This window comes from Sesamum indicum, linkage group LG6 (assembly GCF_026168435.1).
Source record: "Sesamum indicum cultivar Baizhima isolate 11 linkage group LG6, ASM2616843v1, whole genome shotgun sequence".
Taxonomy (NCBI): Eukaryota; Viridiplantae; Streptophyta; class Magnoliopsida; order Lamiales; family Pedaliaceae; genus Sesamum; species Sesamum indicum.
This window is the reverse complement of record NC_142662.1, coordinates 24,105,596-24,130,294: the sequence shown is the minus strand read 5'-3', so window position 1 is coordinate 24,130,294 and position 24,699 is coordinate 24,105,596. Positions and strand designations below refer to the sequence as shown.

The 24,699-nt window shown below is 34.3% G+C and overlaps 4 protein-coding genes across 4 annotated transcripts; all 4 read left to right on the top strand.

The window, feature by feature from the left end:
• On the top strand, window positions 1-3,101 carry LOC148787935 (gamma-cadinene synthase-like). The gene is made up of 7 exons (XM_088881205.1): window positions 1-211; window positions 392-665; window positions 1,010-1,382; window positions 1,482-1,700; window positions 1,837-1,975; window positions 2,104-2,352; window positions 2,584-3,101. The coding sequence occupies exons 1-7, from the start codon at window positions 83-85 to the stop codon at window positions 2,878-2,880; spliced, it is 1,680 nt and encodes a 559-aa protein (XP_088737331.1). The 5' UTR covers window positions 1-82; the 3' UTR covers window positions 2,881-3,101.
• Window positions 3,102-6,433: 3,332 nt separating this feature from the next.
• LOC148787934 (gamma-cadinene synthase-like) lies at window positions 6,434-9,535 on the top strand. Its single transcript, XM_088881206.1, has 7 exons — window positions 6,434-6,645; window positions 6,826-7,099; window positions 7,444-7,816; window positions 7,916-8,134; window positions 8,271-8,409; window positions 8,538-8,786; window positions 9,018-9,535. The coding sequence occupies exons 1-7, from the start codon at window positions 6,517-6,519 to the stop codon at window positions 9,312-9,314; spliced, it is 1,680 nt and encodes a 559-aa protein (XP_088737332.1). The 5' UTR covers window positions 6,434-6,516; the 3' UTR covers window positions 9,315-9,535.
• A 3,341-nt stretch (window positions 9,536-12,876) lies between these two features.
• LOC148787933 (gamma-cadinene synthase-like) lies at window positions 12,877-15,977 on the top strand. The gene is made up of 7 exons (XM_088881228.1): window positions 12,877-13,087; window positions 13,268-13,541; window positions 13,886-14,258; window positions 14,358-14,576; window positions 14,713-14,851; window positions 14,980-15,228; window positions 15,460-15,977. The coding sequence occupies exons 1-7, from the start codon at window positions 12,959-12,961 to the stop codon at window positions 15,754-15,756; spliced, it is 1,680 nt and encodes a 559-aa protein (XP_088737354.1). The 5' UTR covers window positions 12,877-12,958; the 3' UTR covers window positions 15,757-15,977.
• Window positions 15,978-19,330: 3,353 nt separating this feature from the next.
• On the top strand, window positions 19,331-22,430 carry LOC148787932 (gamma-cadinene synthase-like). The gene is made up of 7 exons (XM_088881229.1): window positions 19,331-19,541; window positions 19,722-19,995; window positions 20,339-20,711; window positions 20,811-21,029; window positions 21,166-21,304; window positions 21,433-21,681; window positions 21,913-22,430. Exons 1-7 carry the CDS (start codon window positions 19,413-19,415, stop codon window positions 22,207-22,209), a joined length of 1,680 nt encoding a protein of 559 aa, XP_088737355.1. The 5' UTR covers window positions 19,331-19,412; the 3' UTR covers window positions 22,210-22,430.
• The last annotated feature ends 2,269 nt before the right edge of the window (window positions 22,431-24,699 follow it).

The following is a 24,699-nucleotide window of genomic DNA, read 5'->3' as shown; positions in this document are numbered from 1 at the left end:
GATACATGTCAAGAAATATACAGACAGAGATTACAACATTAGAGATTGAGAGATAGGCTTTGATTATCAGCTGCATATCAAAATGGCTCCCGCTGCGACCTGTTTTGATGAAAGCCTTCCAAATCTCCCCAAGGATGGCCGCCCACCCATTACGAGTTACACCCCGAGCATGTGGGGTGATGCCTTCACTTCGTTTTCCTTGGACGATAAGGTTTGTGTACGTAGCTCTTCTATTTGTTTAGGGGGTCTATTGTACAGGGTAAAATTAAATGCAATCGATCCATGCATTTAACATGTCGATTTTATAGCATGATTTTCTTGAATTAGATAATTTTTTTATGAAACTTTATGCATCCCATGTGTTGGTAAACGATGATTGGCTTTTTTGTAGGTACAAAAAAAGTATGCTGAAGCAATTCAAGAACTAAAGCAACAAGCAAGAAGCATGCTGATGACGAAAGGAAGTACAACAATTGAGAAACTAATATTAATTGACACACTTGAGCGTTTAGGAGTGGGATATCATTTTGAGCAAGAGATTGAAGATCAACTTCGAGAAATCTTCTTTTTCCAGTCTCAAGATAAGGACCAAGACAACTATGACTTGTTCGCTACTGCGCTTCAATTTCGTCTGCTAAGGCAACATCGCTATTCTGTCTCTTGCGGTACGTTCCTTTTCTCACTTCATTTGCAATGTATATGTGGTTATTTATATCGAATCAATCTTTTTTTACTCGTCTTATTATTATACGCACACAATATATTATATATATAATGATATTATCTGATGCATCGATTTGAAGTTAACATAGGGGTTAACACATTAATACCATGCTCGAAAGAAACTTTAAAGCGGCTAAGTACATCAAGTTTTGAAATGCAGTTATGAAGTGACACATCGTGACAAGGGCTTTTTCTAGCAGGCTTTTGTTCATTTAGGCCATACTAATTTTATGAGAAATGAAACAACTTATACGATTTTAACGTGACGTATTTGATCGTCAACCAGATGTTTTCAACAAGTTTAAGGACGACGGCGGCAAATTTGAAGAAACCCTCACTGGTGATGCTAAGGGCCTGTTAAGCTTGTACGAAGCGTCCAACGTGAGGGTTCATGGCGAAGACATATTAGAAGATGCAGTCGCCTTCACAACCCATCACCTAAATCGTATGGTGCAAGAATTAGAGCCCCAACTTCAATGCCAAGTGAAGAGAGCTCTAGAGCAACCGGTTTATAGAGGCGTTCCAAGATTGGAAGCCCGCCATTACATTTCCTTTTATGAGAGGAACCAATCGAAGAATGAAATACTTCTAAAACTAGCCAAGCTGGATTTCAATTATTTGCAAAATATATATAAGAAAGAGCTCCATGATCTTTCCAGGTACGCAATACACTTATTATTACATCCATGTATTATTGAACGTGTAATAGCTAGGGTAAATCAACATATTGACTTGTCTTTTCTTTTTACATTTTAAAGGTGGTGGAACGAGCTAGATTTGGTGTCAAAACTACCTTATGCGAGAGACAGACTGGTGGAGGGCTTTTTCTGGGGCACGACTTTCCATTTCCAGCCTCAACACTCTTATGCCCGAATAGCAATTACTAAAAGTGTGGCGATGCTTACAATAATGGATGATACATATGATAACTATGCTACAGTTGAAGAAGCTGACCTTTTCACCGAGATCTTGGAAAAGTATAATATATATACTTATTTAATATAATCATTAGAATCATTTACTTGTCCTTGATTGAAAAAATAATACTAATAGTAATACTTTCATCTTGTAATTAAAGATGAATTTGAGTAAAAATTAATGTGATTCTTGCAGGTGGGATATCGATGAACTTGATCGACTTCCAGATTACATGAAAATTATATATAAGTTTATTCTAAATCTATACGAGGACTACGAAGTTGAAGCAGCCAAACAAGGAAAATTATTTGCAGTGCCTTACGCCATAGAAGCAGTAAGGACAAATTCTTACAGATCCATCCTAATTTATCTTATTGAGCGTATATTTATCTGTCTCGTCCGCTCTTTCTTAATTGTTTTTTACTGCCTTACGATGTAATTAAACATGTTGTTCATATGAAGGTGAAACAAATTGCTAAGGCTTACAACAGACATACGCAGTGGTTCTTGGGAGGACAGATGCCTACATACGAAGAGTATATTGCTAATACTGTCGTCACGAGCTGCATCTATGTCTTCCTCACCGTGGGTATCCCAGGATTAAAATCTGCCTCCAAAGAATCCATTGATTGGCTGATGAGTGAACCTAACAAAGCTCTTATAGCATCCACCAGGATTTGTCGACATGCGGATGATATCGGCAGTGACGAAGTAAGAAGCTCTAAATACATATTATACACTAAAAAATTAATGAATGACAAGAAATTTTGGTTTGTACCACAAGAATTGCGTATAAAAGATTATACGCATAAAGAGTGACAACAAAAATATTGATCACGGGTAATAACTTGATAACTTTGGGTGTAGTGCCATTTCATTTTTATGCTACCAATGACTATATTGGCTATGATATAATCAATTTTTTGGTTTTTCTTGCAAAAGCGCGAGAGCAGGGGTGGAAATATACCGACGGCAGTGGATTGCTATGTGAAGCAATATGGTGTATCAAAAGAAGAAACCGTGGACAAGTTCAAGGAACTATTTGAGAATGCGTGGAAGGATTTCAATACAGAGTGGTCAACTGAAATTTCCCCAGTGTCTAAGGACATGATGGAGCAACTTCTTAACTATGCACGTGCAGCCGAGGTCAATTACAGGAACGGGCGAGATGCGTATGCAAATCCTGAAAATTTAGCAAGAGAAATTGCTGCTGTCTTTATGGATCCCATTGCCATTTGATTAAATGGATATATGTATCTGCAACTCATCATTTAGTTCGTTGCTAAGGATTAGGTTGTTTGTGTTCTGCGTCCTCCGGGAATCAACAATAATGTATTTGAATTTTCGATTGTTGTTTGTATCGCGTCTCTAGCTAGCAAGCTATATTGTGGTTAAGGTATTGTACGATTCATCAACAAAATATTTCGTTGTATTCAATGTGTAGTGTGTCTTATTATAAATATTCTACTTGTCCTTTCGTTTTCCTATTAAAATTTTCTCTTTCATTCTTTTTTGTTCCTTTCATCAATCTAAAGTTTGATGGGAAATTTATGTAGATTATAAAATGGATTAAATGTAATTTTGGATTCGTAATTTAGGCTATTAAGCATTTTCGTCCTTTAACTTTCTATGACAGTATTTTGGGCCTGCATTTCTTTAATTCTCGTGATTTCATTCCTTTTGTTAGCTAGAGTTCATTTGCACTGGCGAGAGTAGTGAACTCCAACAAAAAAATAACTGTAATCGCAAAAATTAAAAAGATGCAGGACCAAAATAGTATGATGAAATATTAAAGAATAAAAATGATGGCGGAAATGGGCGAACAGGAACAATCGCCCATATTTTAAAATGCCACGTGAGAAACACATGTATTTCCTAATCAGAATGATGAGCTATGGCAAAAAAAAAAAAAAAAGGCAAAAATAACAACGATTAAAAATACATACGACCAAAATACTACTGAGAAAGTTAAAGGACAAAAAGGTCAAAATAGCCTAAATTACGACAACGAAAATGCATTGAAACCTTACCAAACACTACAAAAGAAACATCCTGTTGAGGATGGATTTTCAGAACAACTTTTATCACGGTTGCCGAGAAGCACCAATAAATTCCTTCGCAATATTTTTGGACATAAAAGCAAAATTTTTGGAAACGAAATCAAAATACGTCGTAACAACAGATTTTCAGGAAAACCTGAGAAACCTTATTTGCAATGACCTAGACCATTTTAAAAATTGAAGGAATCAAATTTCAAACGATTTTATAATATTTTTATTTTTATAAATTTTTTATACATTCAACTACATATTCAATATTACATCAAGTTCTTTTCAAAATTTATCATATATTACAATTATTTATTGATATCTCATATTGTAATTTTATAGAATAATTAAATCTGAAAGCCACAAAAGTTCGACTACTTTTTGCTTTTTTTCTGATTACTCAATTTTATAGTTTTCCGTATTGGGCTTGAGTTTTTTGTACCCAAACGGTGCCAACTTGAGCTCGAGCTTGAGCTAAAATATTAAATTTGCAAGCACATAAAGAGAGGTAAGCGACGTCATTTTAAAAAGTATAGGGGATAAATTATTATATGTTTTTTTAATAGGAGGGTAATTTGCTCATTTACAATATTCAGAAGTGAATTACTATTCACCCAGACCTAAACATTTCATTTAATTCGGACTCAAATCACTACTTTGTTTCTTTTTCCATGGGACTCAGATCAATGTTGTGTGAACTCAGATCACTGTTGAGACGTATCAATACGTGTGGCTGCGTTTGAAACAGGAACCAACACACACAATTATTTTGCAGCTTTAAACGTTGGAAGAGCATTGCCGGGATCATCCCCGCCGTGTCTGTAATTCTACATGCTTACAAGCTGATTAAGGAGTGTACGTTTGCAGAAGTTACCTAAAACCATCACTAAAACTCCCTAATATTGAAATCCAACATAAAGAAATAAACATGCATGCAAGAATGAAGACGCGTGTTTTACTTTTTTATTATTGTAGAAGAACTCTCTTCTGTTGCTGATTACATGTACAGTAGGTGGCAGTTAGGGATAATTATCATTTAATGCAAAAGCTCGGCATTGTTGATTTGGAATTGGAATAAAAAATTGATCAATAGAACAGCTGGACAATATATTACTCATTCATTAAATTAATGGAATAAAAAATTGAGAATTCGAATTTCACATGTTGGTTATTTCTAACTAACGGAAACACATATTGGTTATTTAATTTGCAGCTCTGAATTTCCTGCAAAAGGACAACTACAACGATTAAAGAAATTAAAATCAATCATATTTTAGTGTAGTGATTAAATCTAATACTAAGGTCACGATGGCGAAAACCCTAATATTCTATGGAAAAGACTATTTTGTTCCTGAAAACATTCAAGATCACAGTTTTATGGGGAAGACTTATCGGGTCTGGTCATGATCCGAGTCAGGTCTAGCAACCCGAACCTGGCAACCCGGGACACGCGTAAGATGCCTATTTGACCAATAAGACTCTCAGTCTTACACTCTAAATACTCCATAGTCAGTGAATTAATGGATGACCTTTTCTACTGCACTTTACTCTTTGGTCGCTCATGCTCGCCAGTGACTTGCTTTCACTACATTGATACGATTGGATTAAGTATCGGAGGGTCTTAGTTGGGGCTGCCCCAGCAAGCCTAACGATGTATTTCTCTTTTTTAAGGGCCCTTACATTAGTTTGGGAGAGGTAGCGTCCTCGAACCGATTGCAGGACCTGTTCACCCGACCAAGGAGGACGTACAGATTTCGACCCGGATCTGGTCCAACAAAACAAGTTCGACATCACGTAATTGAACTTTTTAATTATTAAAAAGAATCTTATTAGTTAGAATTCTCATCTACTTTAAATCAAAAATTAAATTTCTGTTTACAATATATTATTTTCAATAAATAAATTCAAAATTTAACAGGATTTTATACTATCCGATCAGTAATATTATTTAGCTTAACATTATCATTTAACTTTAATGAATTTTAATCATATATTTTTCAGGATAATTTCATTATTTTGTATCCAAAGTATATATATATATATATATATATATATTTCAGTTTTAGTACCACAAGTGTTCAAGTCGTAAAATTTGGTGACCTAAGTTTTTAGTTTTCATCCGCTTGAGTACCCTCCATTAGATTGACCGTTAAAACAGACAGTCAATCCACTTTTAGAGAAAAAATTATGTGGGAATTTATCTATATAAAAGCATGTTTGACTGCCATTTTATTCAAAACACAAAAAATTTCTATTTTGATTTCGATTTTATAATTGATGGCAATAATGCAAAAATATATATATTCAACCCAATTTCATTAGAAACAAAAGTGCTAATTCAAATCGTTATGGAAAAATCAATTTCAAACTTTTCCTCTCAATTCAAATTATTTTGGAAATAAAGACGCATGGTTAATGCGGAGTAATATGGAGATAATCGATTCTTGTATCGCGTCTTTTCTTTCTCCAATTCCATCTTTATGATGAACATTTTTTATTTCTGCATTGTCGTCTTCATCGCCATGTCTGCATATGCTCTCCTGCCAGAAAATAAATAATCCCATAGTCAGAATTGAAGTGCCATTAATGCACCAGATTGAGAATCTTTCCTTGGCATGCTCTGGTATATATATATAGTAGTACTTAAAGTTGAAACGTGCTAATTAGCATTAAATTTATTAAGGTATCAGTTAAAATATAGTAAAGTTGATGACATGATACCTATAAATAAGTGAATTAGTGATTGATACATGTCAAGAAATATACAGACAGAGATTACAACATTAGAGATTGAGAGATAGGCTTTGATTATCAGCTGCATATCAAAATGGCTCCCGCTGCGACCTGTTTTGATGAAAGCCTTCCAAATCTCCCCAAGGATGGCCGCCCACCCATTACGAGTTACACCCCGAGCATGTGGGGTGATGCCTTCACTTCGTTTTCCTTGGACGATAAGGTTTGTGTACGTAGCTCTTCTATTTGTTTAGGGGGTCTATTGTACAGGGTAAAATTAAATGCAATCGATCCATGCATTTAACATGTCGATTTTATAGCATGATTTTCTTGAATTAGATAATTTTTTTATGAAACTTTATGCATCCCATGTGTTGGTAAACGATGATTGGCTTTTTTGTAGGTACAAAAAAAGTATGCTGAAGCAATTCAAGAACTAAAGCAACAAGCAAGAAGCATGCTGATGACGAAAGGAAGCACAACAATTGAGAAACTAATATTAATTGACACACTTGAGCGTTTAGGAGTGGGATATCATTTTGAGCAAGAGATTGAAGATCAACTTCGAGAAATCTTCTTTTTCCAGTCTCAAGATAAGGACCAAGACAACTATGACTTGTTCGCTACTGCGCTTCAATTTCGTCTGCTAAGGCAACATCGCTATTCTGTCTCTTGCGGTACGTTCCTTTTCTCACTTCATTTGCAATGTATATGTGGTTATTTATATCGAATCAATCTTTTTTTACTCGTCTTATTATTATACGCACACAATATATTATATATATAATGATATTATCTGATGCATCGATTTGAAGTTAACATAGGGGTTAACACATTAATACCATGCTCGAAAGAAACTTTAAAGCGGCTAAGTACATCAAGTTTTGAAATGCAGTTATGAAGTGACACATCGTGACAAGGGCTTTTTCTAGCAGGCTTTTGTTCATTTAGGCCATACTAATTTTATGAGAAATGAAACAACTTATACGATTTTAACGTGACGTATTTGATCGTCAACCAGATGTTTTCAACAAGTTTAAGGACGACGGCGGCAAATTTGAAGAAACCCTCACTGGTGATGCTAAGGGCCTGTTAAGCTTGTACGAAGCGTCCAACGTGAGGGTTCATGGCGAAGACATATTAGAAGATGCAGTCGCCTTCACAACCCATCACCTAAATCGTATGGTGCAAGAATTAGAGCCCCAACTTCAATGCCAAGTGAAGAGAGCTCTAGAGCAACCGGTTTATAGAGGCGTTCCAAGATTGGAAGCCCGCCATTACATTTCCTTTTATGAGAGGAACCAATCGAAGAATGAAATACTTCTAAAACTAGCCAAGCTGGATTTCAATTATTTGCAAAATATATATAAGAAAGAGCTCCATGATCTTTCCAGGTACGCAATACACTTATTATTACATCCATGTATTATTGAACATGTAATAGCTAGGGTAAATCAACATATTGACTTGTCTTTTCTTTTTACATTTTAAAGGTGGTGGAACGAGCTAGATTTGGTGTCAAAACTACCTTATGCGAGAGACAGACTGGTGGAGGGCTTTTTCTGGGGCACGACTTTCCATTTCCAGCCTCAACACTCTTATGCCCGAATAGCAATTACTAAAAGTGTGGCGATGCTTACAATAATGGATGATACATATGATAACTATGCTACAGTTGAAGAAGCTGACCTTTTCACCGAGATCTTGGAAAAGTATAATATATATACTTATTTAATATAATCATTAGAATCATTTACTTGTCCTTGATTGAAAAAATAATACTAATAGTAATACTTTCATCTTGTAATTAAAGATGAATTTGAGTAAAAATTAATGTGATTCTTGCAGGTGGGATATCGATGAACTTGATCGACTTCCAGATTACATGAAAATTATATATAAGTTTATTCTAAATCTATACGAGGACTACGAAGTTGAAGCAGCCAAACAAGGAAAATTATTTGCAGTGCCTTACGCCATAGAAGCAGTAAGGACAAATTCTTACAGATCCATCCTAATTTATCTTATTGAGCGTATATTTATCTGTCTCGTCCGCTCTTTCTTAATTGTTTTTTACTGCCTTACGATGTAATTAAACATGTTGTTCATATGAAGGTGAAACAAATTGCTAAGGCTTACAACAGACATACGCAGTGGTTCTTGGGAGGACAGATGCCTACATACGAAGAGTATATTGCTAATACTGTCGTCACGAGCTGCATCTATGTCTTCCTCACCGTGGGTATCCCAGGATTAAAATCTGCCTCCAAAGAATCCATTGATTGGCTGATGAGTGAACCTAACAAAGCTCTTATAGCATCCACCAGGATTTGTCGACATGCGGATGATATCGGCAGTGACGAAGTAAGAAGCTCTAAATACATATTATACACTAAAAAATTAATGAATGACAAGAAATTTTGGTTTGTACCACAAGAATTGCGTATAAAAGATTATACGCATAAAGAGTGACAACAAAAATATTGATCACGGGTAATAACTTGATAACTTTGGGTGTAGTGCCATTTCATTTTTATGCTACCAATGACTATATTGGCTATGATATAATCAATTTTTTGGTTTTTCTTGCAAAAGCGCGAGAGCAGGGGTGGAAATATACCGACGGCAGTGGATTGCTATGTGAAGCAATATGGTGTATCAAAAGAAGAAACCGTGGACAAGTTCAAGGAACTATTTGAGAATGCGTGGAAGGATTTCAATACAGAGTGGTCAACTGAAATTTCCCCAGTGTCTAAGGACATGATGGAGCAACTTCTTAACTATGCACGTGCAGCCGAGGTCAATTACAGGAACGGGCGAGATGCGTATGCAAATCCTGAAAATTTAGCAAGAGAAATTGCTGCTGTCTTTATGGATCCCATTGCCATTTGATTAAATGGATATATGTATCTGCAACTCATCATTTAGTTCGTTGCTAAGGATTAGGTTGTTTGTGTTCTGCGTCCTCCGGGAATCAACAATAATGTATTTGAATTTTCGATTGTTGTTTGTATCGCGTCTCTAGCTAGCAAGCTATATTGTGGTTAAGGTATTGTACGATTCATCAACAAAATATTTCGTTGTATTCAATGTGTAGTGTGTCTTATTATAAATATTCTACTTGTCCTTTCGTTTTCCTATTAAAATTTTCTCTTTCATTCTTTTTTGTTCCTTTCATCAATCTAAAGTTTGATGGGAAATTTATGTAGATTATAAAATGGATTAAATGTAATTTTGGATTCGTAATTTAGGCTATTAAGCATTTTCGTCCTTTAACTTTCTATGACAGTATTTTGGGCCTGCATTTCTTTAATTCTCGTGATTTCATTCCTTTTGTTAGCTAGAGTTCATTTGCACTGGCGAGAGTAGTGAACTCCAACAAAAAAATAACTGTAATCGCAAAAATTAAAAAAAGATGCAGGACCAAAATAGTATGATGAAATATTAAAGAATAAAAATGATGGCGGAAATGGGCGAACAGGAACAATCGCCCATATTTTAAAATGCCACGTGAGAAACACATGTATTTCCTAATCAGAATGATGAGCTATGGCAAAAAAAAAAAAAAAAGGCAAAAATAACAACGATTAAAAATACATACGACCAAAATACTACTGAGAAAGTTAAAGGACAAAAAGGTCAAAATAGCCTAAATTACGACAACGAAAATGCATTGAAACCTTACCAAACACTACAAAAGAAACATCCTGTTGAGGATGGATTTTCAGAACAACTTTTATCACGGTTGCCGAGAAGCACCAATAAATTCCTTCGCAATATTTTTGGACATAAAAGCAAAATTTTTGGAAACGAAATCAAAATACGTCGTAACAACAGATTTTCAGGAAAACCTGAGAAACCTTATTTGCAATGACCTAGACCATTTTAAAAATTGAAGGAATCAAATTTCAAACGATTTTATAATATTTTTATTTTTATAAATTTTTTATACATTCAACTACATATTCAATATTACATCAAGTTCTTTTCAAAATTTATCATATATTACAATTATTTATTGATATCTCATATTGTAATTTTATAGAATAATTAAATCTGAAAGCCACAAAAGTTCGACTACTTTTTGCTTTTTTTCTGATTACTCAATTTTATAGTTTTCCGTATTGGGCTTGAGTTTTTTGTACCCAAACGGTGCCAACTTGAGCTCGAGCTTGAGCTAAAATATTAAATTTGCAAGCACATAAAGAGAGGTAAGCGACGTCATTTTAAAAAGTATAGGGGATAAATTATTATATGTTTTTTTAATAGGAGGGTAATTTGCTCATTTACAATATTCAGAAGTGAATTACTATTCACCCAGACCTAAACATTTCATTTAATTCGGACTCAAATCACTACTTTGTTTCTTTTTCCATGGGACTCAGATCAATGTTGTGTGAACTCAGATCACTGTTGAGACGTATCAATACGTGTGGCTGCGTTTGAAACAGGAACCAACACACACAATTATTTTGCAGCTTTAAACGTTGGAAGAGCATTGCCGGGATCATCCCCGCCGTGTCTGTAATTCTACATGCTTACAAGCTGATTAAGGAGTGTACGTTTGCAGAAGTTACCTAAAACCATCACTAAAACTCCCTAATATTGAAATCCAACATAAAGAAATAAACATGCATGCAAGAATGAAGACGCGTGTTTTACTTTTTTATTATTGTAGAAGATCTCTCTTCTGTTGCTGATTACATGTACAGTAGGTGGCAGTTAGGGATAATTATCATTTAATGCAAAAGCTCGGCATTGTTGATTTGGAATTGGAATAAAAAATTGATCAATAGAACAGCTGGACAATATATTACTCATTCATTAAATTAATGGAATAAAAAATTGAGAATTCGAATTTCACATGTTGGTTATTTCTAACTAACGGAAACACATATTGGTTATTTAATTTGCAGCTCTGAATTTCCTGCAAAAGGACAACTACAACGATTAAAGAAATTAAAATCAATCATATTTTAGTGTAGTGATTAAATCTAATACTAAGGTCACGATGGCGAAAACCCTAATATTCTATGGAAAAGACTATTTTGTTCCTGAAAACATTCAAGATCACAGTTTTATGGGGAAGACTTATCGGGTCTGGTCATGATCCGAGTCAGGTCTAGCAACCCGAACCTGGCAACCCGGGACACGCGTAAGATGCCTATTTGACCAATAAGACTCTCAGTCTTACACTCTAAATACTCCATAGTCAGTGAATTAATGGATGACCTTTTCTACTGCACTTTACTCTTTGGTCGCTCATGCTCGCCAGTGACTTGCTTTCACTACATTGATACGATTGGATTAAGTATCGGAGGGTCTTAGTTGGGGCTGCCCCAGCAAGCCTAACGATGTATTTCTCTTTTTTAAGGGCCCTTACATTAGTTTGGGAGAGGTAGCGTCCTCGAACCGATTGCAGGACCTGTTCACCCGACCAAGGAGGACGTACAGATTTCGACCCGGATCTGGTCCAACAAAACAAGTTCGACATCACGTAATTGAACTTTTTAATTATTAAAAAGAATCTTATTAGTTAGAATTCTCATCTACTTTAAATCAAAAATTAAATTTCTGTTTACAATATATTATTTTCAATAAATAAATTCAAAATTTAACAGGATTTTATACTATCCGATCAGTAATATTATTTAGCTTAACATTATCATTTAACTTTAATGAATTTTAATCATATATTTTTCAGGATAATTTCATTATTTTGTATCCAAAGTATATATATATATATATATATATATATATATATTTCAGTTTTAGTACCACAAGTGTTCAAGTCGTAAAATTTGGTGACCTAAGTTTTTAGTTTTCATCCGCTTGAGTACCCTCCATTAGATTGACCGTTAAAACAGACAGTCAATCCACTTTTAGAGAAAAAATTATGTGGGAATTTATCTATATAAAAGCATGTTTGACTGCCATTTTATTCAAAACACAAAAAATTTCTATTTTGATTTCGATTTTATAATTGATGGCAATAATGCAAAAATATATATATTCAACCCAATTTCATTAGAAACAAAAGTGCATATTCAAATCGTTATGGAAAAATCAATTTCAAACTTTTCCTCTCAATTCAAATTATTTTGGAAATAAAGACGCATGGTTAATGCGGAGTAATATGGAGATAATCGATTCTTGTATCGCGTCTTTTCTTTCTCCAATTCCATCTTTATGATGAACATTTTTTATTTCTGCATTGTCGTCTTCATCGCCATGTCTGCATATGCTCTCCTGCCAGAAAATAAATAATCCCATAGTCAGAATTGAAGTGCCATTAATGCACCAGATTGAGAATCTTTCCTTGGCATGCTCTGGTATATATATATAGTAGTACTTAAAGTTGAAACGTGCTAATTAGCATTAAATTTATTAAGGTATCAGTTAAAATATAGTAAAGTTGATGACATGATACCTATAAATAAGTGAATTAGTGATTGATACATGTCAAGAAATATACAGACAGAGATTACAACATTAGAGATTGAGAGATAGGCTTTGATTATCAGCTGCATATCAAAATGGCTCCCGCTGCGACCTGTTTTGATGAAAGCCTTCCAAATCTCCCCAAGGATGGCCGCCCACCCATTACGAGTTACACCCCGAGCATGTGGGGTGATGCCTTCACTTCGTTTTCCTTGGACGATAAGGTTTGTGTACGTAGCTCTTCTATTTGTTTAGGGGGTCTATTGTACAGGGTAAAATTAAATGCAATCGATCCATGCATTTAACATGTCGATTTTATAGCATGATTTTCTTGAATTAGATAATTTTTTTATGAAACTTTATGCATCCCATGTGTTGGTAAACGATGATTGGCTTTTTTGTAGGTACAAAAAAAGTATGCTGAAGCAATTCAAGAACTAAAGCAACAAGCAAGAAGCATGCTGATGACGAAAGGAAGTACAACAATTGAGAAACTAATATTAATTGACACACTTGAGCGTTTAGGAGTGGGATATCATTTTGAGCAAGAGATTGAAGATCAACTTCGAGAAATCTTCTTTTTCCAGTCTCAAGATAAGGACCAAGACAACTATGACTTGTTCGCTACTGCGCTTCAATTTCGTCTGCTAAGGCAACATCGCTATTCTGTCTCTTGCGGTACGTTCCTTTTCTCACTTCATTTGCAATGTATATGTGGTTATTTATATCGAATCAATCTTTTTTTACTCGTCTTATTATTATACGCACACAATATATTATATATATAATGATATTATCTGATGCATCGATTTGAAGTTAACATAGGGGTTAACACATTAATACCGTGCTCGAAAGAAACTTTAAAGCGGCTAAGTACATCAAGTTTTGAAATGCAGTTATGAAGTGACACATCGTGACAAGGGCTTTTTCTAGCAGGCTTTTGTTCATTTAGGCCATACTAATTTTATGAGAAATGAAACAACTTATACGATTTTAACGTGACGTATTTGATCGTCAACCAGATGTTTTCAACAAGTTTAAGGACGACGGCGGCAAATTTGAAGAAACCCTCACTGGTGATGCTAAGGGCCTGTTAAGCTTGTACGAAGCGTCCAACGTGAGGGTTCATGGCGAAGACATATTAGAAGATGCAGTCGCCTTCACAACCCATCACCTAAATCGTATGGTGCAAGAATTAGAGCCCCAACTTCAATGCCAAGTGAAGAGAGCTCTAGAGCAACCGGTTTATAGAGGCGTTCCAAGATTGGAAGCCCGCCATTACATTTCCTTTTATGAGAGGAACCAATCGAAGAATGAAATACTTCTAAAACTAGCCAAGCTGGATTTCAATTATTTGCAAAATATATATAAGAAAGAGCTCCATGATCTTTCCAGGTACGCAATACACTTATTATTACATCCATGTATTATTGAACGTGTAATAGCTAGGGTAAATCAACATATTGACTTGTCTTTTCTTTTTACATTTTAAAGGTGGTGGAACGAGCTAGATTTGGTGTCAAAACTACCTTATGCGAGAGACAGACTGGTGGAGGGCTTTTTCTGGGGCACGACTTTCCATTTCCAGCCTCAACACTCTTATGCCCGAATAGCAATTACTAAAAGTGTGGCGATGCTTACAATAATGGATGATACATATGATAACTATGCTACAGTTGAAGAAGCTGACCTTTTCACCGAGATCTTGGAAAAGTATAATATATATACTTATTTAATATAATCATTAGAATCATTTACTTGTCCTTGATTGAAAAAATAATACTAATAGTAATACTTTCATCTTGTAATTAAAGATGAATTTGAGTAAAAATTAATGTGATTCTTGCAGGTGGGATATCGATGAACTTGATCGACTTCCAGATTACATGAAAATTATATATAAGTTTATTCTAAATCTATACGAGGACTACGAAGTTGAAGCAGCCAAACAAGGAAAATTATTTGCAGTGCCTTACGCCATAGAAGCAGTAAGGACAAATTCTTACCGATCCATCCTAATTTATCTTATTGAGCGTATATTTATCTGTCTCGTCCGCTCTTTCTTAATTGTTTTTTACTGCCTTACGATGTAATTAAACATGTTGTTCATATGAAGGTGAAACAAATTGCTAAGGCTTACAACAGACATACGCAGTGGTTCTTGGGAGGACAGATGCCTACATACGAAGAGTATATTGCTAATACTGTCGTCACGAGCTGCATCTATGTCTTCCTCACCGTGGGTATCCCAGGATTAAAATCTGCCGCCAAAGAATCCATTGATTGGCTGATGAGTGAACCTAACAAAGCTCTTATAGCATCCACCAGGATTTGTCGACATGCGGATGATATCGGCAGTGACGAAGTAAGAAGCTCTAAATACGTATTATACACTAAAAAATTAATGAATGACAAGAAATTTTGGTTTGTACCACAAGAATTGCGTATAAAAGATTATACGCATAAAGAGTGACAACAAAAATATTGATCACGGGTAATAACTTGATAACTTTGGGTGTAGTGCCATTTCATTTTTATGCTACCAATGACTATATTGGCTATGATATAATCAATTTTTTGGTTTTTCTTGCAAAAGCGCGAGAGCAGGGGTGGAAATATACCGACGGCAGTGGATTGCTATGTGAAGCAATATGGTGTATCAAAAGAAGAAACCGTGGACAAGTTCAAGGAACTATTTGAGAATGCGTGGAAGGATTTCAATACAGAGTGGTCAACTGAAATTTCCCCAGTGTCTAAGGACATGATGGAGCAACTTCTTAACTATGCACGTGCAGCCGAGGTCAATTACAGGAACGGGCGAGATGCGTATGCAAATCCTGAAAATTTAGCAAGAGAAATTGCTGCTGTCTTTATGGATCCCATTGCCATTTGATTAAATGGATATATGTATCTGCAACTCATCATTTAGTTTGTTGCTAAGGATTAGGTTGTTTGTGTTCTGCGTCCTCCGGGAATCAACAATAATGTATTTGAATTTTCGATTGTTGTTTGTATCGCGTCTCTAGCTAGCAAGCTATATTGTGGTTAAGGTATTGTACGATTCATCAACAAAATATTTCGTTGTATTCAATGTGTAGTGTGTCTTATTATAAATATTCTACTTGTCCTTTCTTTTTTCTATTAAAATTTTCTCTTTCATTCTTTTTTGTTCCTTTCATCAATCTAAAGTTTGATGGGAAATTTATGTAGATTATAAAATGGATTAAATGTAATTTTGGATTCGTAATTTAGGCTATTAAGCATTTTCGTCCTTTAACTTTCTATGACAGTATTTTGGGCCTGCATTTCTTTAATTCTCGTGATTTCATTCCTTTTGTTAGCTAGAGTTCATTTGCACTGGCGAGAGTAGTGAACTCCAACAAAAAAATAACTGTAATCGCAAAAATTAAAAAGATGCAGGACCAAAATAGTATGATGAAATATTAAAGAATAAAAATGATGGCGGAAATGGGCGAACAGGAACAATCGCCCATATTTTAAAATGCCACGTGAGAAACACATGTATTTCCTAATCAGAATGATGAGCTATGGCAAAAAAAAAAAAAAAGGCAAAAATAACAACGATTAAAAATACATACGACCAAAATACTACTGAGAAAGTTAAAGGACAAAAAGGTCAAAATAGCCTAAATTACGACAACGAAAATGCATTGAAACCTTACCAAACACTACAAAAGAAACATCCTGTTGAGGATGGATTTTCAGAACAACTTTTTTCAAGGTTGCCGAGAAGCACCAATAAATTCCTTCGCAATATTTTTGGACATAAAAGCAAAATTTTTGGAAACGAAATCAAAATACGTCGTAACAACAGATTTTCAGGAAAACCTGAGAAACCTTATTTGCAATGACCTAGACCATTTTAAAAATTGAAGGAATCAAATTTCAAACGATTTTATGATATTTTTATTTTTATAAATTTTTTATACATTCAACTACATATTCAATATTACATCAAGTTCTTTTCAAAATTTATCATATGTTACAATTATTTATTGATATCTCATATTGTAATTTTATAGAATGATTAAATCTGAAAGCCACAAAAGTTCGACTACTTTTTGGTTTTTTTCTATCAGAATGTTTTTTTCTGATTACTCAATTTTATAGTTTTCCGTATTGGGCTTGAGTTTTTTGTACCCAAACGGTGCCAACTTGAGCTCGAGCTTGAGCTAAAATATTAAATTTGCAAGCACATAAAGAGAGGTAAGCGACGTCATTTTAAAAAGTATAGGGGATAAATTATTATATGTTTTTTTAATAGGAGGGTAATTTGCTCATTTACAATATTCAGAAGTGAATTACTATTCACCCAGACCTAAAGATTTCATTTAATTCGGACTCAAATCACTACTTTGTTTCTTTTTCCATGGGACTCAGATCAATGTTGTGTGAACTCAGATCACTGTTGAGACGCATCAATACGTGTGGCTGCGTTTGAAACAGGAACCAACACACACAATTATTTTGCAGCTTTAAACGTTGGAAGAGCATTGCCGGGATTATCCCCGCCGTGTCTGTAATTCTACATGCTTACAAGCTGATTAAGGAGTGTACGTTTGCAGAAGTTACCTAAAACCATCACTAAAACTCCCTAATATTGAAATCCAACATAAAGAAATAAACATGCATGCAAGAATGAAGACGCGTGTTTTACTTTTTTATTATTGTAGAAGAACTCTCTTCTGTTGCTGATTACATGTACAGTAGGTGGCAGTTAGGGATAATTATCATTTAATGCAAAAGCTCGGCATTGTTGATTTGGAATTGGAATAAAAAATTGATCAATAGAACAGCTGGACAATATATTACTCATTCATTAAATTAATGGAATAAAAAATTGAGAATCGAATTTCACATGTTGGTTTTTTCTAACTAACGGAAACACATATTGGTTATTTAATTTGCAGCTCTGAATTTCCTGCAAAAGGACAACTACAACGATTAAAGAAATTAAAATCAATCATATTTTAGTGTAGTGATTAAGTCTAATACTAAGGTCACGATGGCGAAAACCCTAATATTCTATGGAAAAGACTATTTTGTTCCTGAAAACATTCAAGATCACAGTTTTATGGGGAAGACTTATCTGGTCTGGTCATGATCCGAGTCAGGTCTAGCAACCCGAACCTGGCAACTCGGGACACGCGTAAGATGCCTATTTGACCAATAAGACTCTCAGTCTTACACTCTAAATACTCCATAGTCAGTGAATTAATGGATGACCTTTTCTACTGCACTTTACTCTTTGGTCGCTCATGCTCGCCAGTGACTTGCTTTCACTACATTGATACGATTGGATTAAGTATCGGAGGGTCTTAGTTGGGGCTGCCCCAGCAAGCCTAACGATGTATTTCTCTTTTTTAAGGGCCCTTACATTAGTTTGGGAGAGGTAGCGTCCTCGAACCGATTGCAGGACCTGTTCACCCGACCAAGGAAGACGTACAGATTTCGACCCGGATCTGGTCCAACAAAACAAGTTCGACATCATGTAATTGAACTTTTTAATTATTAAAAAGAATCTTATTAGTTAGAAATCTCATCTACTTTAAATCAAAAATTAAATTTCTGTTTACAATATATTATTTTCAATAAATAAATTCAAATTTAACAGGATTTTATACTATCCGATCAGTAATATTATTTAGCTTAACATTATCATTTAACTTTAATGAATTTTAATCATATATTTTTCAGGATAATTTCATTATTTTGTATCCAAAGTATATATATATATATATATATATATATATATTTTTCAGTTTTAGTACCACAAGTGTTCAAGTCGTAAAATTTGGTGACCTAAGTTTTTAGTTTTCATCCGCCTGAGTACCCTCCATTAGATTGACCGTTAAAACAGACAGTCAATCCACTTTTAGAGAAAAAATTATGTGGGAATTTATCTATATAAAAGCATGTTTGACTGCCATTTTATTCAAAACACAAAAAATTTCTATTTTGATTTCGATTTTATAATTGATGGCAATAATGCAAAAATATATATATTCAACCCAATTTCATTAGAAACAAAAGTGCTAATTCAAATCGTTATGGAAAAATCAATTTCAAACTTTTCCTCTCAATTCAAATTATTTTGGAAATAAAGACGCATGGTTAATGCGGAGTAATATGGAGATAATCGATTCTTGTATCGCGTCTTTTCTTTCTCCAATTCCATCTTTATGATGAACATTTTTTATTTCTGCATTGTCGTCTTCATCGCCATGTCTGCATATGCTCTCCTGCCAGAAATAAATAATCCCATAGTCAGAATTGAAGTGCCATTAATGCACCAGATTGAGAATCTTTCCTTGGCATGCTCTGGTATATATATATAGTAGTACTTAAAGTTGAAACGTGCTAATTAGCATTAAATTTATTAAGGTATCAGTTAAAATATAGTAAAGTTGATGACATGATACCTATAAATAAGTGAATTAGTGATTGATACATGTCAAGAAATATACAGACAGAGATTACAACATTAGAGATTGAGAGATAGGCTTTGATTATCAGCTGCATATCAAAATGGCTCCCGCTGCGACCTGTTTTGATGAAAGCCTTCCAAATCTCCCCAAGGATGGCCGCCCACCCATTACGAGTTACACCCCGAGCATGTGGGGTGATGCCTTCACTTCGTTTTCCTTGGACGATAAGGTTTGTGTACGTAGCTCTTCTATTTGTTTAGGGGGTCTATTGTACAGGGTAAAATTAAATGCAATCGATCCATGCATTTAACATGTCGATTTTATAGCATGATTTTCTTGAATTAGATAATTTTTTTATGAAACTTTATGCATCCCATGTGTTGGTAAACGATGATTGGCTTTTTTGTAGGTACAAAAAAAGTATGCTGAAGCAATTCAAGAACTAAAGCAACAAGCAAGAAGCATGCTGATGACGAAAGGAAGTACAACAATTGAGAAACTAATATTAATTGACACACTTGAGCGTTTAGGAGTGGGATATCATTTTGAGCAAGAGATTGAAGATCAACTTCGAGAAATCTTCTTTTTCCAGTCTCAAGATAAGGACCAAGACAACTATGACTTGTTCGCTACTGCGCTTCAATTTCGTCTGCTAAGGCAACATCGCTATTCTGTCTCTTGCGGTACGTTCCTTTTCTCACTTCATTTGCAATGTATATGTGGTTATTTATATCGAATCAATCTTTTTTTACTCGTCTTATTATTATAAGCACACAATATATTATATATATAATGATATTATCTGATGCATCGATTTGAAGTTAACATAGGGGTTAACACATTAATACCATGCTCGAAAGAAACTTTAAAGGGGCTAAGTACATCAAGTTTTGAAATGCAGTTATGAAGTGACACATCGTGACAAGGGCTTTTTCTAGCAGGCCATTGTTCATTTAGGCCATCTAATTTTATGAGAAATGAAACAACTTATACGATTTTAATGTGACGTATTTGATCGTCAACCAGATGTTTTCAACAAGTTTAAGGACGACGGCGGCAAATTTGAAGAAACCCTCACTGGTGATGCTAAGGGCCTGTTAAGCTTGTACGAAGCGTCCAACGTGAGGGTTCATGGCGAAGACATATTAGAAGATGCAGTCGCCTTCACAACCCATCACCTAAATCGTATGGTGCAAGAATTAGAGCCCCAACTTCAATGCCAAGTGAAGAGAGCTCTAGAGCAACCGGTTTATAGAGGCGTTCCAAGATTGGAAGCCCGCCATGACATTTCCTTTTATGAGAGGAACCAATCGAAGAATGAAATACTTCTAAAACTAGCCAAGCTGGATTTCAATTATTTGCAAAATATATATAAGAAAGAGCTCCATGATCTTTCCAGGTACGCAATACACTTATTATTACATCCATGTATTATTGAACGTGTAATAGCTAGGGTAAATCAACATATTGACTTGTCTTTTCTTTTTACATTTTAAAGGTGGTGGAACGAGCTAGATTTGGTGTCAAAACTACCTTATGCGAGAGACAGACTGGTGGAGGGCTTTTTCTGGGGCACGACTTTCCATTTCCAGCCTCAACACTCTTATGCCCGAATAGCAATTACTAAAAGTGTGGCGATGCTTACAATAATGGATGATACATATGATAACTATGCTACAGTTGAAGAAGCTGACCTTTTCACCGAGATCTTGGAAAAGTATAATATATATACTTATTTAATATAATCATTAGAATCATTTACTTGTCCTTGATTGAAAAAATAATACTAATAGTAATACTTTCATCTTGTAATTAAAGATGAATTTGAGTAAAAATTAATGTGATTCTTGCAGGTGGGATATCGATGAACTTGATCGACTTCCAGATTACATGAAAATTATATATAAGTTTATTCTAAATCTATACGAGGACTACGAAGTTGAAGCAGCCAAACAAGGAAAATTATTTGCAGTGCCTTACGCCATAGAAGCAGTAAGGACAAATTCTTACCGATCCATCCTAATTTATCTTATTGAGCGTATATTTATCTGTCTCGTCCGCTCTTTCTTAATTGTTTTTTACTGCCTTACGATGTAATTAAAGATGTTGTTCATATGAAGGTGAAACAAATTGCTAAGGCTTACAACAGACATACGCAGTGGTTCTTGGGAGGACAGATGCCTACATACGAAGAGTATATTGCTAATACTGTCGTCACGAGCTGCATCTATGTCTTCCTCACCGTGGGTATCCCAGGATTAAAATCTGCCGCCAAAGAATCCATTGATTGGCTGATGAGTGAACCTAACAAAGCTCTTATAGCATCCACCAGGATTTGTCGACATGCGGATGATATCGGCAGTGACGAAGTAAGAAGCTCTAAATACGTATTATACACTAAAAAATTAATGAATGACAAGAAATTTTGGTTTGTACCACAAGAATTGCGTATAAAAGATTATACGCATAAAGAGTGACAACAAAAATATTGATCACGGGTAATAACTTGATAACTTTGGGTGTAGTGCCATTTCATTTTTATGCTACCAATGACTATATTGGCTATGATATAATCAATTTTTTGGTTTTTCTTGCAAAAGCGCGAGAGCAGGGGTGGAAATATACCGACGGCAGTGGATTGCTATGTGAAGCAATATGGTGTATCAAAAGAAGAAACCGTGGACAAGTTCAAGGAACTATTTGAGAATGCGTGGAAGGATTTCAATACAGAGTGGTCAACTGAAATTTCCCCAGTGTCTAAGGACATGATGGAGCAACTTCTTAACTATGCACGTGCAGCCGAGGTCAATTACAGGAACGGGCGAGATGCGTATGCAAATCCTGAAAATTTAGCAAGAGAAATTGCTGCTGTCTTTATGGATCCCATTGCCATTTGATTAAATGGATATATGTATCTGCAACTCATCATTTAGTTCGTTGCTAAGGATTAGGTTGTTTGTGTTCTGCGTCCTCCGGGAATCAACAATAATGTATTTGAATTTTCGATTGTTGTTTGTATCGCGTCTCTAGCTAGCAAGCTATATTGTGGTTAAGGTATTGTACGATTCATCAACAAAATATTTCGTTGTATTCAATGTGTAGTGTGTCTTATTATAAATATTCTACTTGTGCTTTCTTTTTCCTATTAAAATTTTCTCTTTCATTCTTTTTTGTTCCTTTCATCAATCTAAAGTTTGATGGGAAATTTATGTAGATTATAAAATGGATTATAATGTAATTTTGGATTCGTAATTTAGGCTATTAAGCATTTTCGTCCTTTAACTTTCTATGACAGTATTTTGGGCCTGCATTTCTTTAATTCTCGTGATTTCATTCCTTATGTTAGCTAGAGTTCATTTGCACTGGCGAGAGTAGTGAACCCCAACAAAAAAATAACTGTAATCGCAAAAATTAAAAAGATGCAGGACCAAAATAGTATGATGAAATATTAAAGAATAAAAATGATGGCGAAAATGGGCGAACAGGAACAATCGCCCATATTTTAAAATGCCACGTGAGAAACACATGTATTTCCTAATCAGAATGATGAGCTATGGCAAAAAAAAAAAAAAGGCAAAAATAACAACGATTAAAAATACATACGACCAAAATACTACTGAGAAAGTTAAAGGACAAAAAGGTCAAAATAGCCTAAATTACGACAACGAAAATGCATTGAAACCTTACCAAACACTACAAAAGAAACATCCTGTTAAGGATGGATTTTCAGAACAACTTTTATCAAGGTTGCCGAGAAGCACCAATAAATTCGTTCGCAATATTTTTGGACATAAAAGCAAAATTTTTGGAAACGAAATCAAAATACGTCGTAACAACAGATTTTCAGGAAAACCTGAGAAACCTTATTTGCAATGGCCAATTTTCAATGGACAATTTTAAAAAATTTAAGGAATCAATTTTCAAACGATTTTATGATATTTTTATTTTTATAAATTTTTTTATATATTTAACTACATATTCAATATTATAACAAATTTTTTTCAAAATTTATCATATATTACAATTATTTATTGATATCTTATATTGTAATTTTATATTATAATTAAATATGAAAGCCATAAAAGTTCGACTATTGTTTGGTATCTTCTATCAGAATGTTTTTTCCTGATTACTCAATTTTATAGTTTTTCGTATTGGGCTTGAGTTTTTTGTACTCAAATGGTGCTAACTTGAGCTCGAGCTTGAGCTCAAATATTAAATTTGCAAGCATACAAAGGGAGGTAAATGGCTTTGTTTTACAAAGTATAGGGGATAATCGGATGATTATTTGACAAAAATATTCGTTACAAAAATCATAGTAAAGTTGTAACGGTCTATAAATTATAATGGTTTTAGGCACATACAAAATTTATAATGGTTTTTGTAACGATTTTTTGCCGTTACAAAAAAATTCATTTTCCTTATCCTCTCAAGGACGTCAGCAAGTCTACTCCATTACAAAGCCGTTAGAAAGGCCATATGAATGGCCGTTTCAAAAAAGCCGTTACAAATCCTATTTTTTTTTTTTTTGTTATGTTAACTGAATTTGCTGATATTTACAAATAAGATGATTGAATTACTGACTTATTGCAAGTCAAATAATTTTTTCTAACCAACCTACCATTATTTATCTTCATACGATAATACATATAATAAGATATATCTTTACTATTTTAAAGTTATTTTGGTAAGAAAAGATTTGTTTGACCTATAATAAGTGAGTAATAAGTCAGTTATGAATAATTATAAATTTTCATTCAACTTCTTTGCTAATATTAACAAAGTTAGTAAATTTTGACTAATAGAATTATTTATTTACTATATATAAACAAATTTCGGGAATACAAAATTATTTTTTCATACTATAAAAAATTACGGGTAATATCACCAAGCCCTCTCGGGAGGGTGTAATAATTATCCCTCATTTAATTTGCATCAAACTTTCAATGCTAATACTTCTTCCAGAGGTTGAATGTTATTGACTCTAATTTTGAATTTCTCTTGACTTGCGAAATTTATCCAAGCACGCCATTATTGATTGAAATATGAACATTTTCTTTTACCAATTTCGTCTTTATCATATGGGCCGACACTTTTGGCGCAAATCGACACTAAATTTCGTCTTTATCTTATGAATCTTAATTTCCTTGTCACTTTGTATATTATAGTAGTGAGATGTGCAATATTCAATTAAAATTATCACTACAAGAAAAGATTTGATGATAATTTATAATAATGAATTTTAATGTTTTAATAATTATTATTATTTTGCAAAAAAATGTAATTAGCAAAAATTATAGATAAAGTATGGCAAAATATCACTTTTGATCCCACTAAATAGGGTCATTCTCACTTGCAGTCCCACGCTTTACGTGTTTAACACATTT

Excerpts from the sequence above, each read along its gene's own strand:
- LOC148787935 (XM_088881205.1), top strand. The coding sequence starts at position 83 with ATGGCTCCCGCTGCGACCTGTTTTGATGAAAGCCTTCCAAATCTCCCC. Across the intron at positions 666-1,009 it reads TCGCTATTCTGTCTCTTGCG|ATGTTTTCAACAAGTTTAAG; the intron begins GTACGTTCCTTT and ends ATCGTCAACCAG. Across the intron at positions 1,701-1,836 it reads TTCACCGAGATCTTGGAAAA|GTGGGATATCGATGAACTTG; the intron begins GTATAATATATA and ends TGATTCTTGCAG.
- LOC148787934 (XM_088881206.1), top strand. The coding sequence starts at position 6,517 with ATGGCTCCCGCTGCGACCTGTTTTGATGAAAGCCTTCCAAATCTCCCC. Across the intron at positions 8,135-8,270 it reads TTCACCGAGATCTTGGAAAA|GTGGGATATCGATGAACTTG; the intron begins GTATAATATATA and ends TGATTCTTGCAG. Across the intron at positions 8,787-9,017 it reads ATGATATCGGCAGTGACGAA|CGCGAGAGCAGGGGTGGAAA; the intron begins GTAAGAAGCTCT and ends TTCTTGCAAAAG.
- LOC148787933 (XM_088881228.1), top strand. The coding sequence starts at position 12,959 with ATGGCTCCCGCTGCGACCTGTTTTGATGAAAGCCTTCCAAATCTCCCC. Across the intron at positions 14,577-14,712 it reads TTCACCGAGATCTTGGAAAA|GTGGGATATCGATGAACTTG; the intron begins GTATAATATATA and ends TGATTCTTGCAG. Across the intron at positions 15,229-15,459 it reads ATGATATCGGCAGTGACGAA|CGCGAGAGCAGGGGTGGAAA; the intron begins GTAAGAAGCTCT and ends TTCTTGCAAAAG.
- LOC148787932 (XM_088881229.1), top strand. The coding sequence starts at position 19,413 with ATGGCTCCCGCTGCGACCTGTTTTGATGAAAGCCTTCCAAATCTCCCC. Across the intron at positions 19,996-20,338 it reads TCGCTATTCTGTCTCTTGCG|ATGTTTTCAACAAGTTTAAG; the intron begins GTACGTTCCTTT and ends ATCGTCAACCAG. Across the intron at positions 21,682-21,912 it reads ATGATATCGGCAGTGACGAA|CGCGAGAGCAGGGGTGGAAA; the intron begins GTAAGAAGCTCT and ends TTCTTGCAAAAG.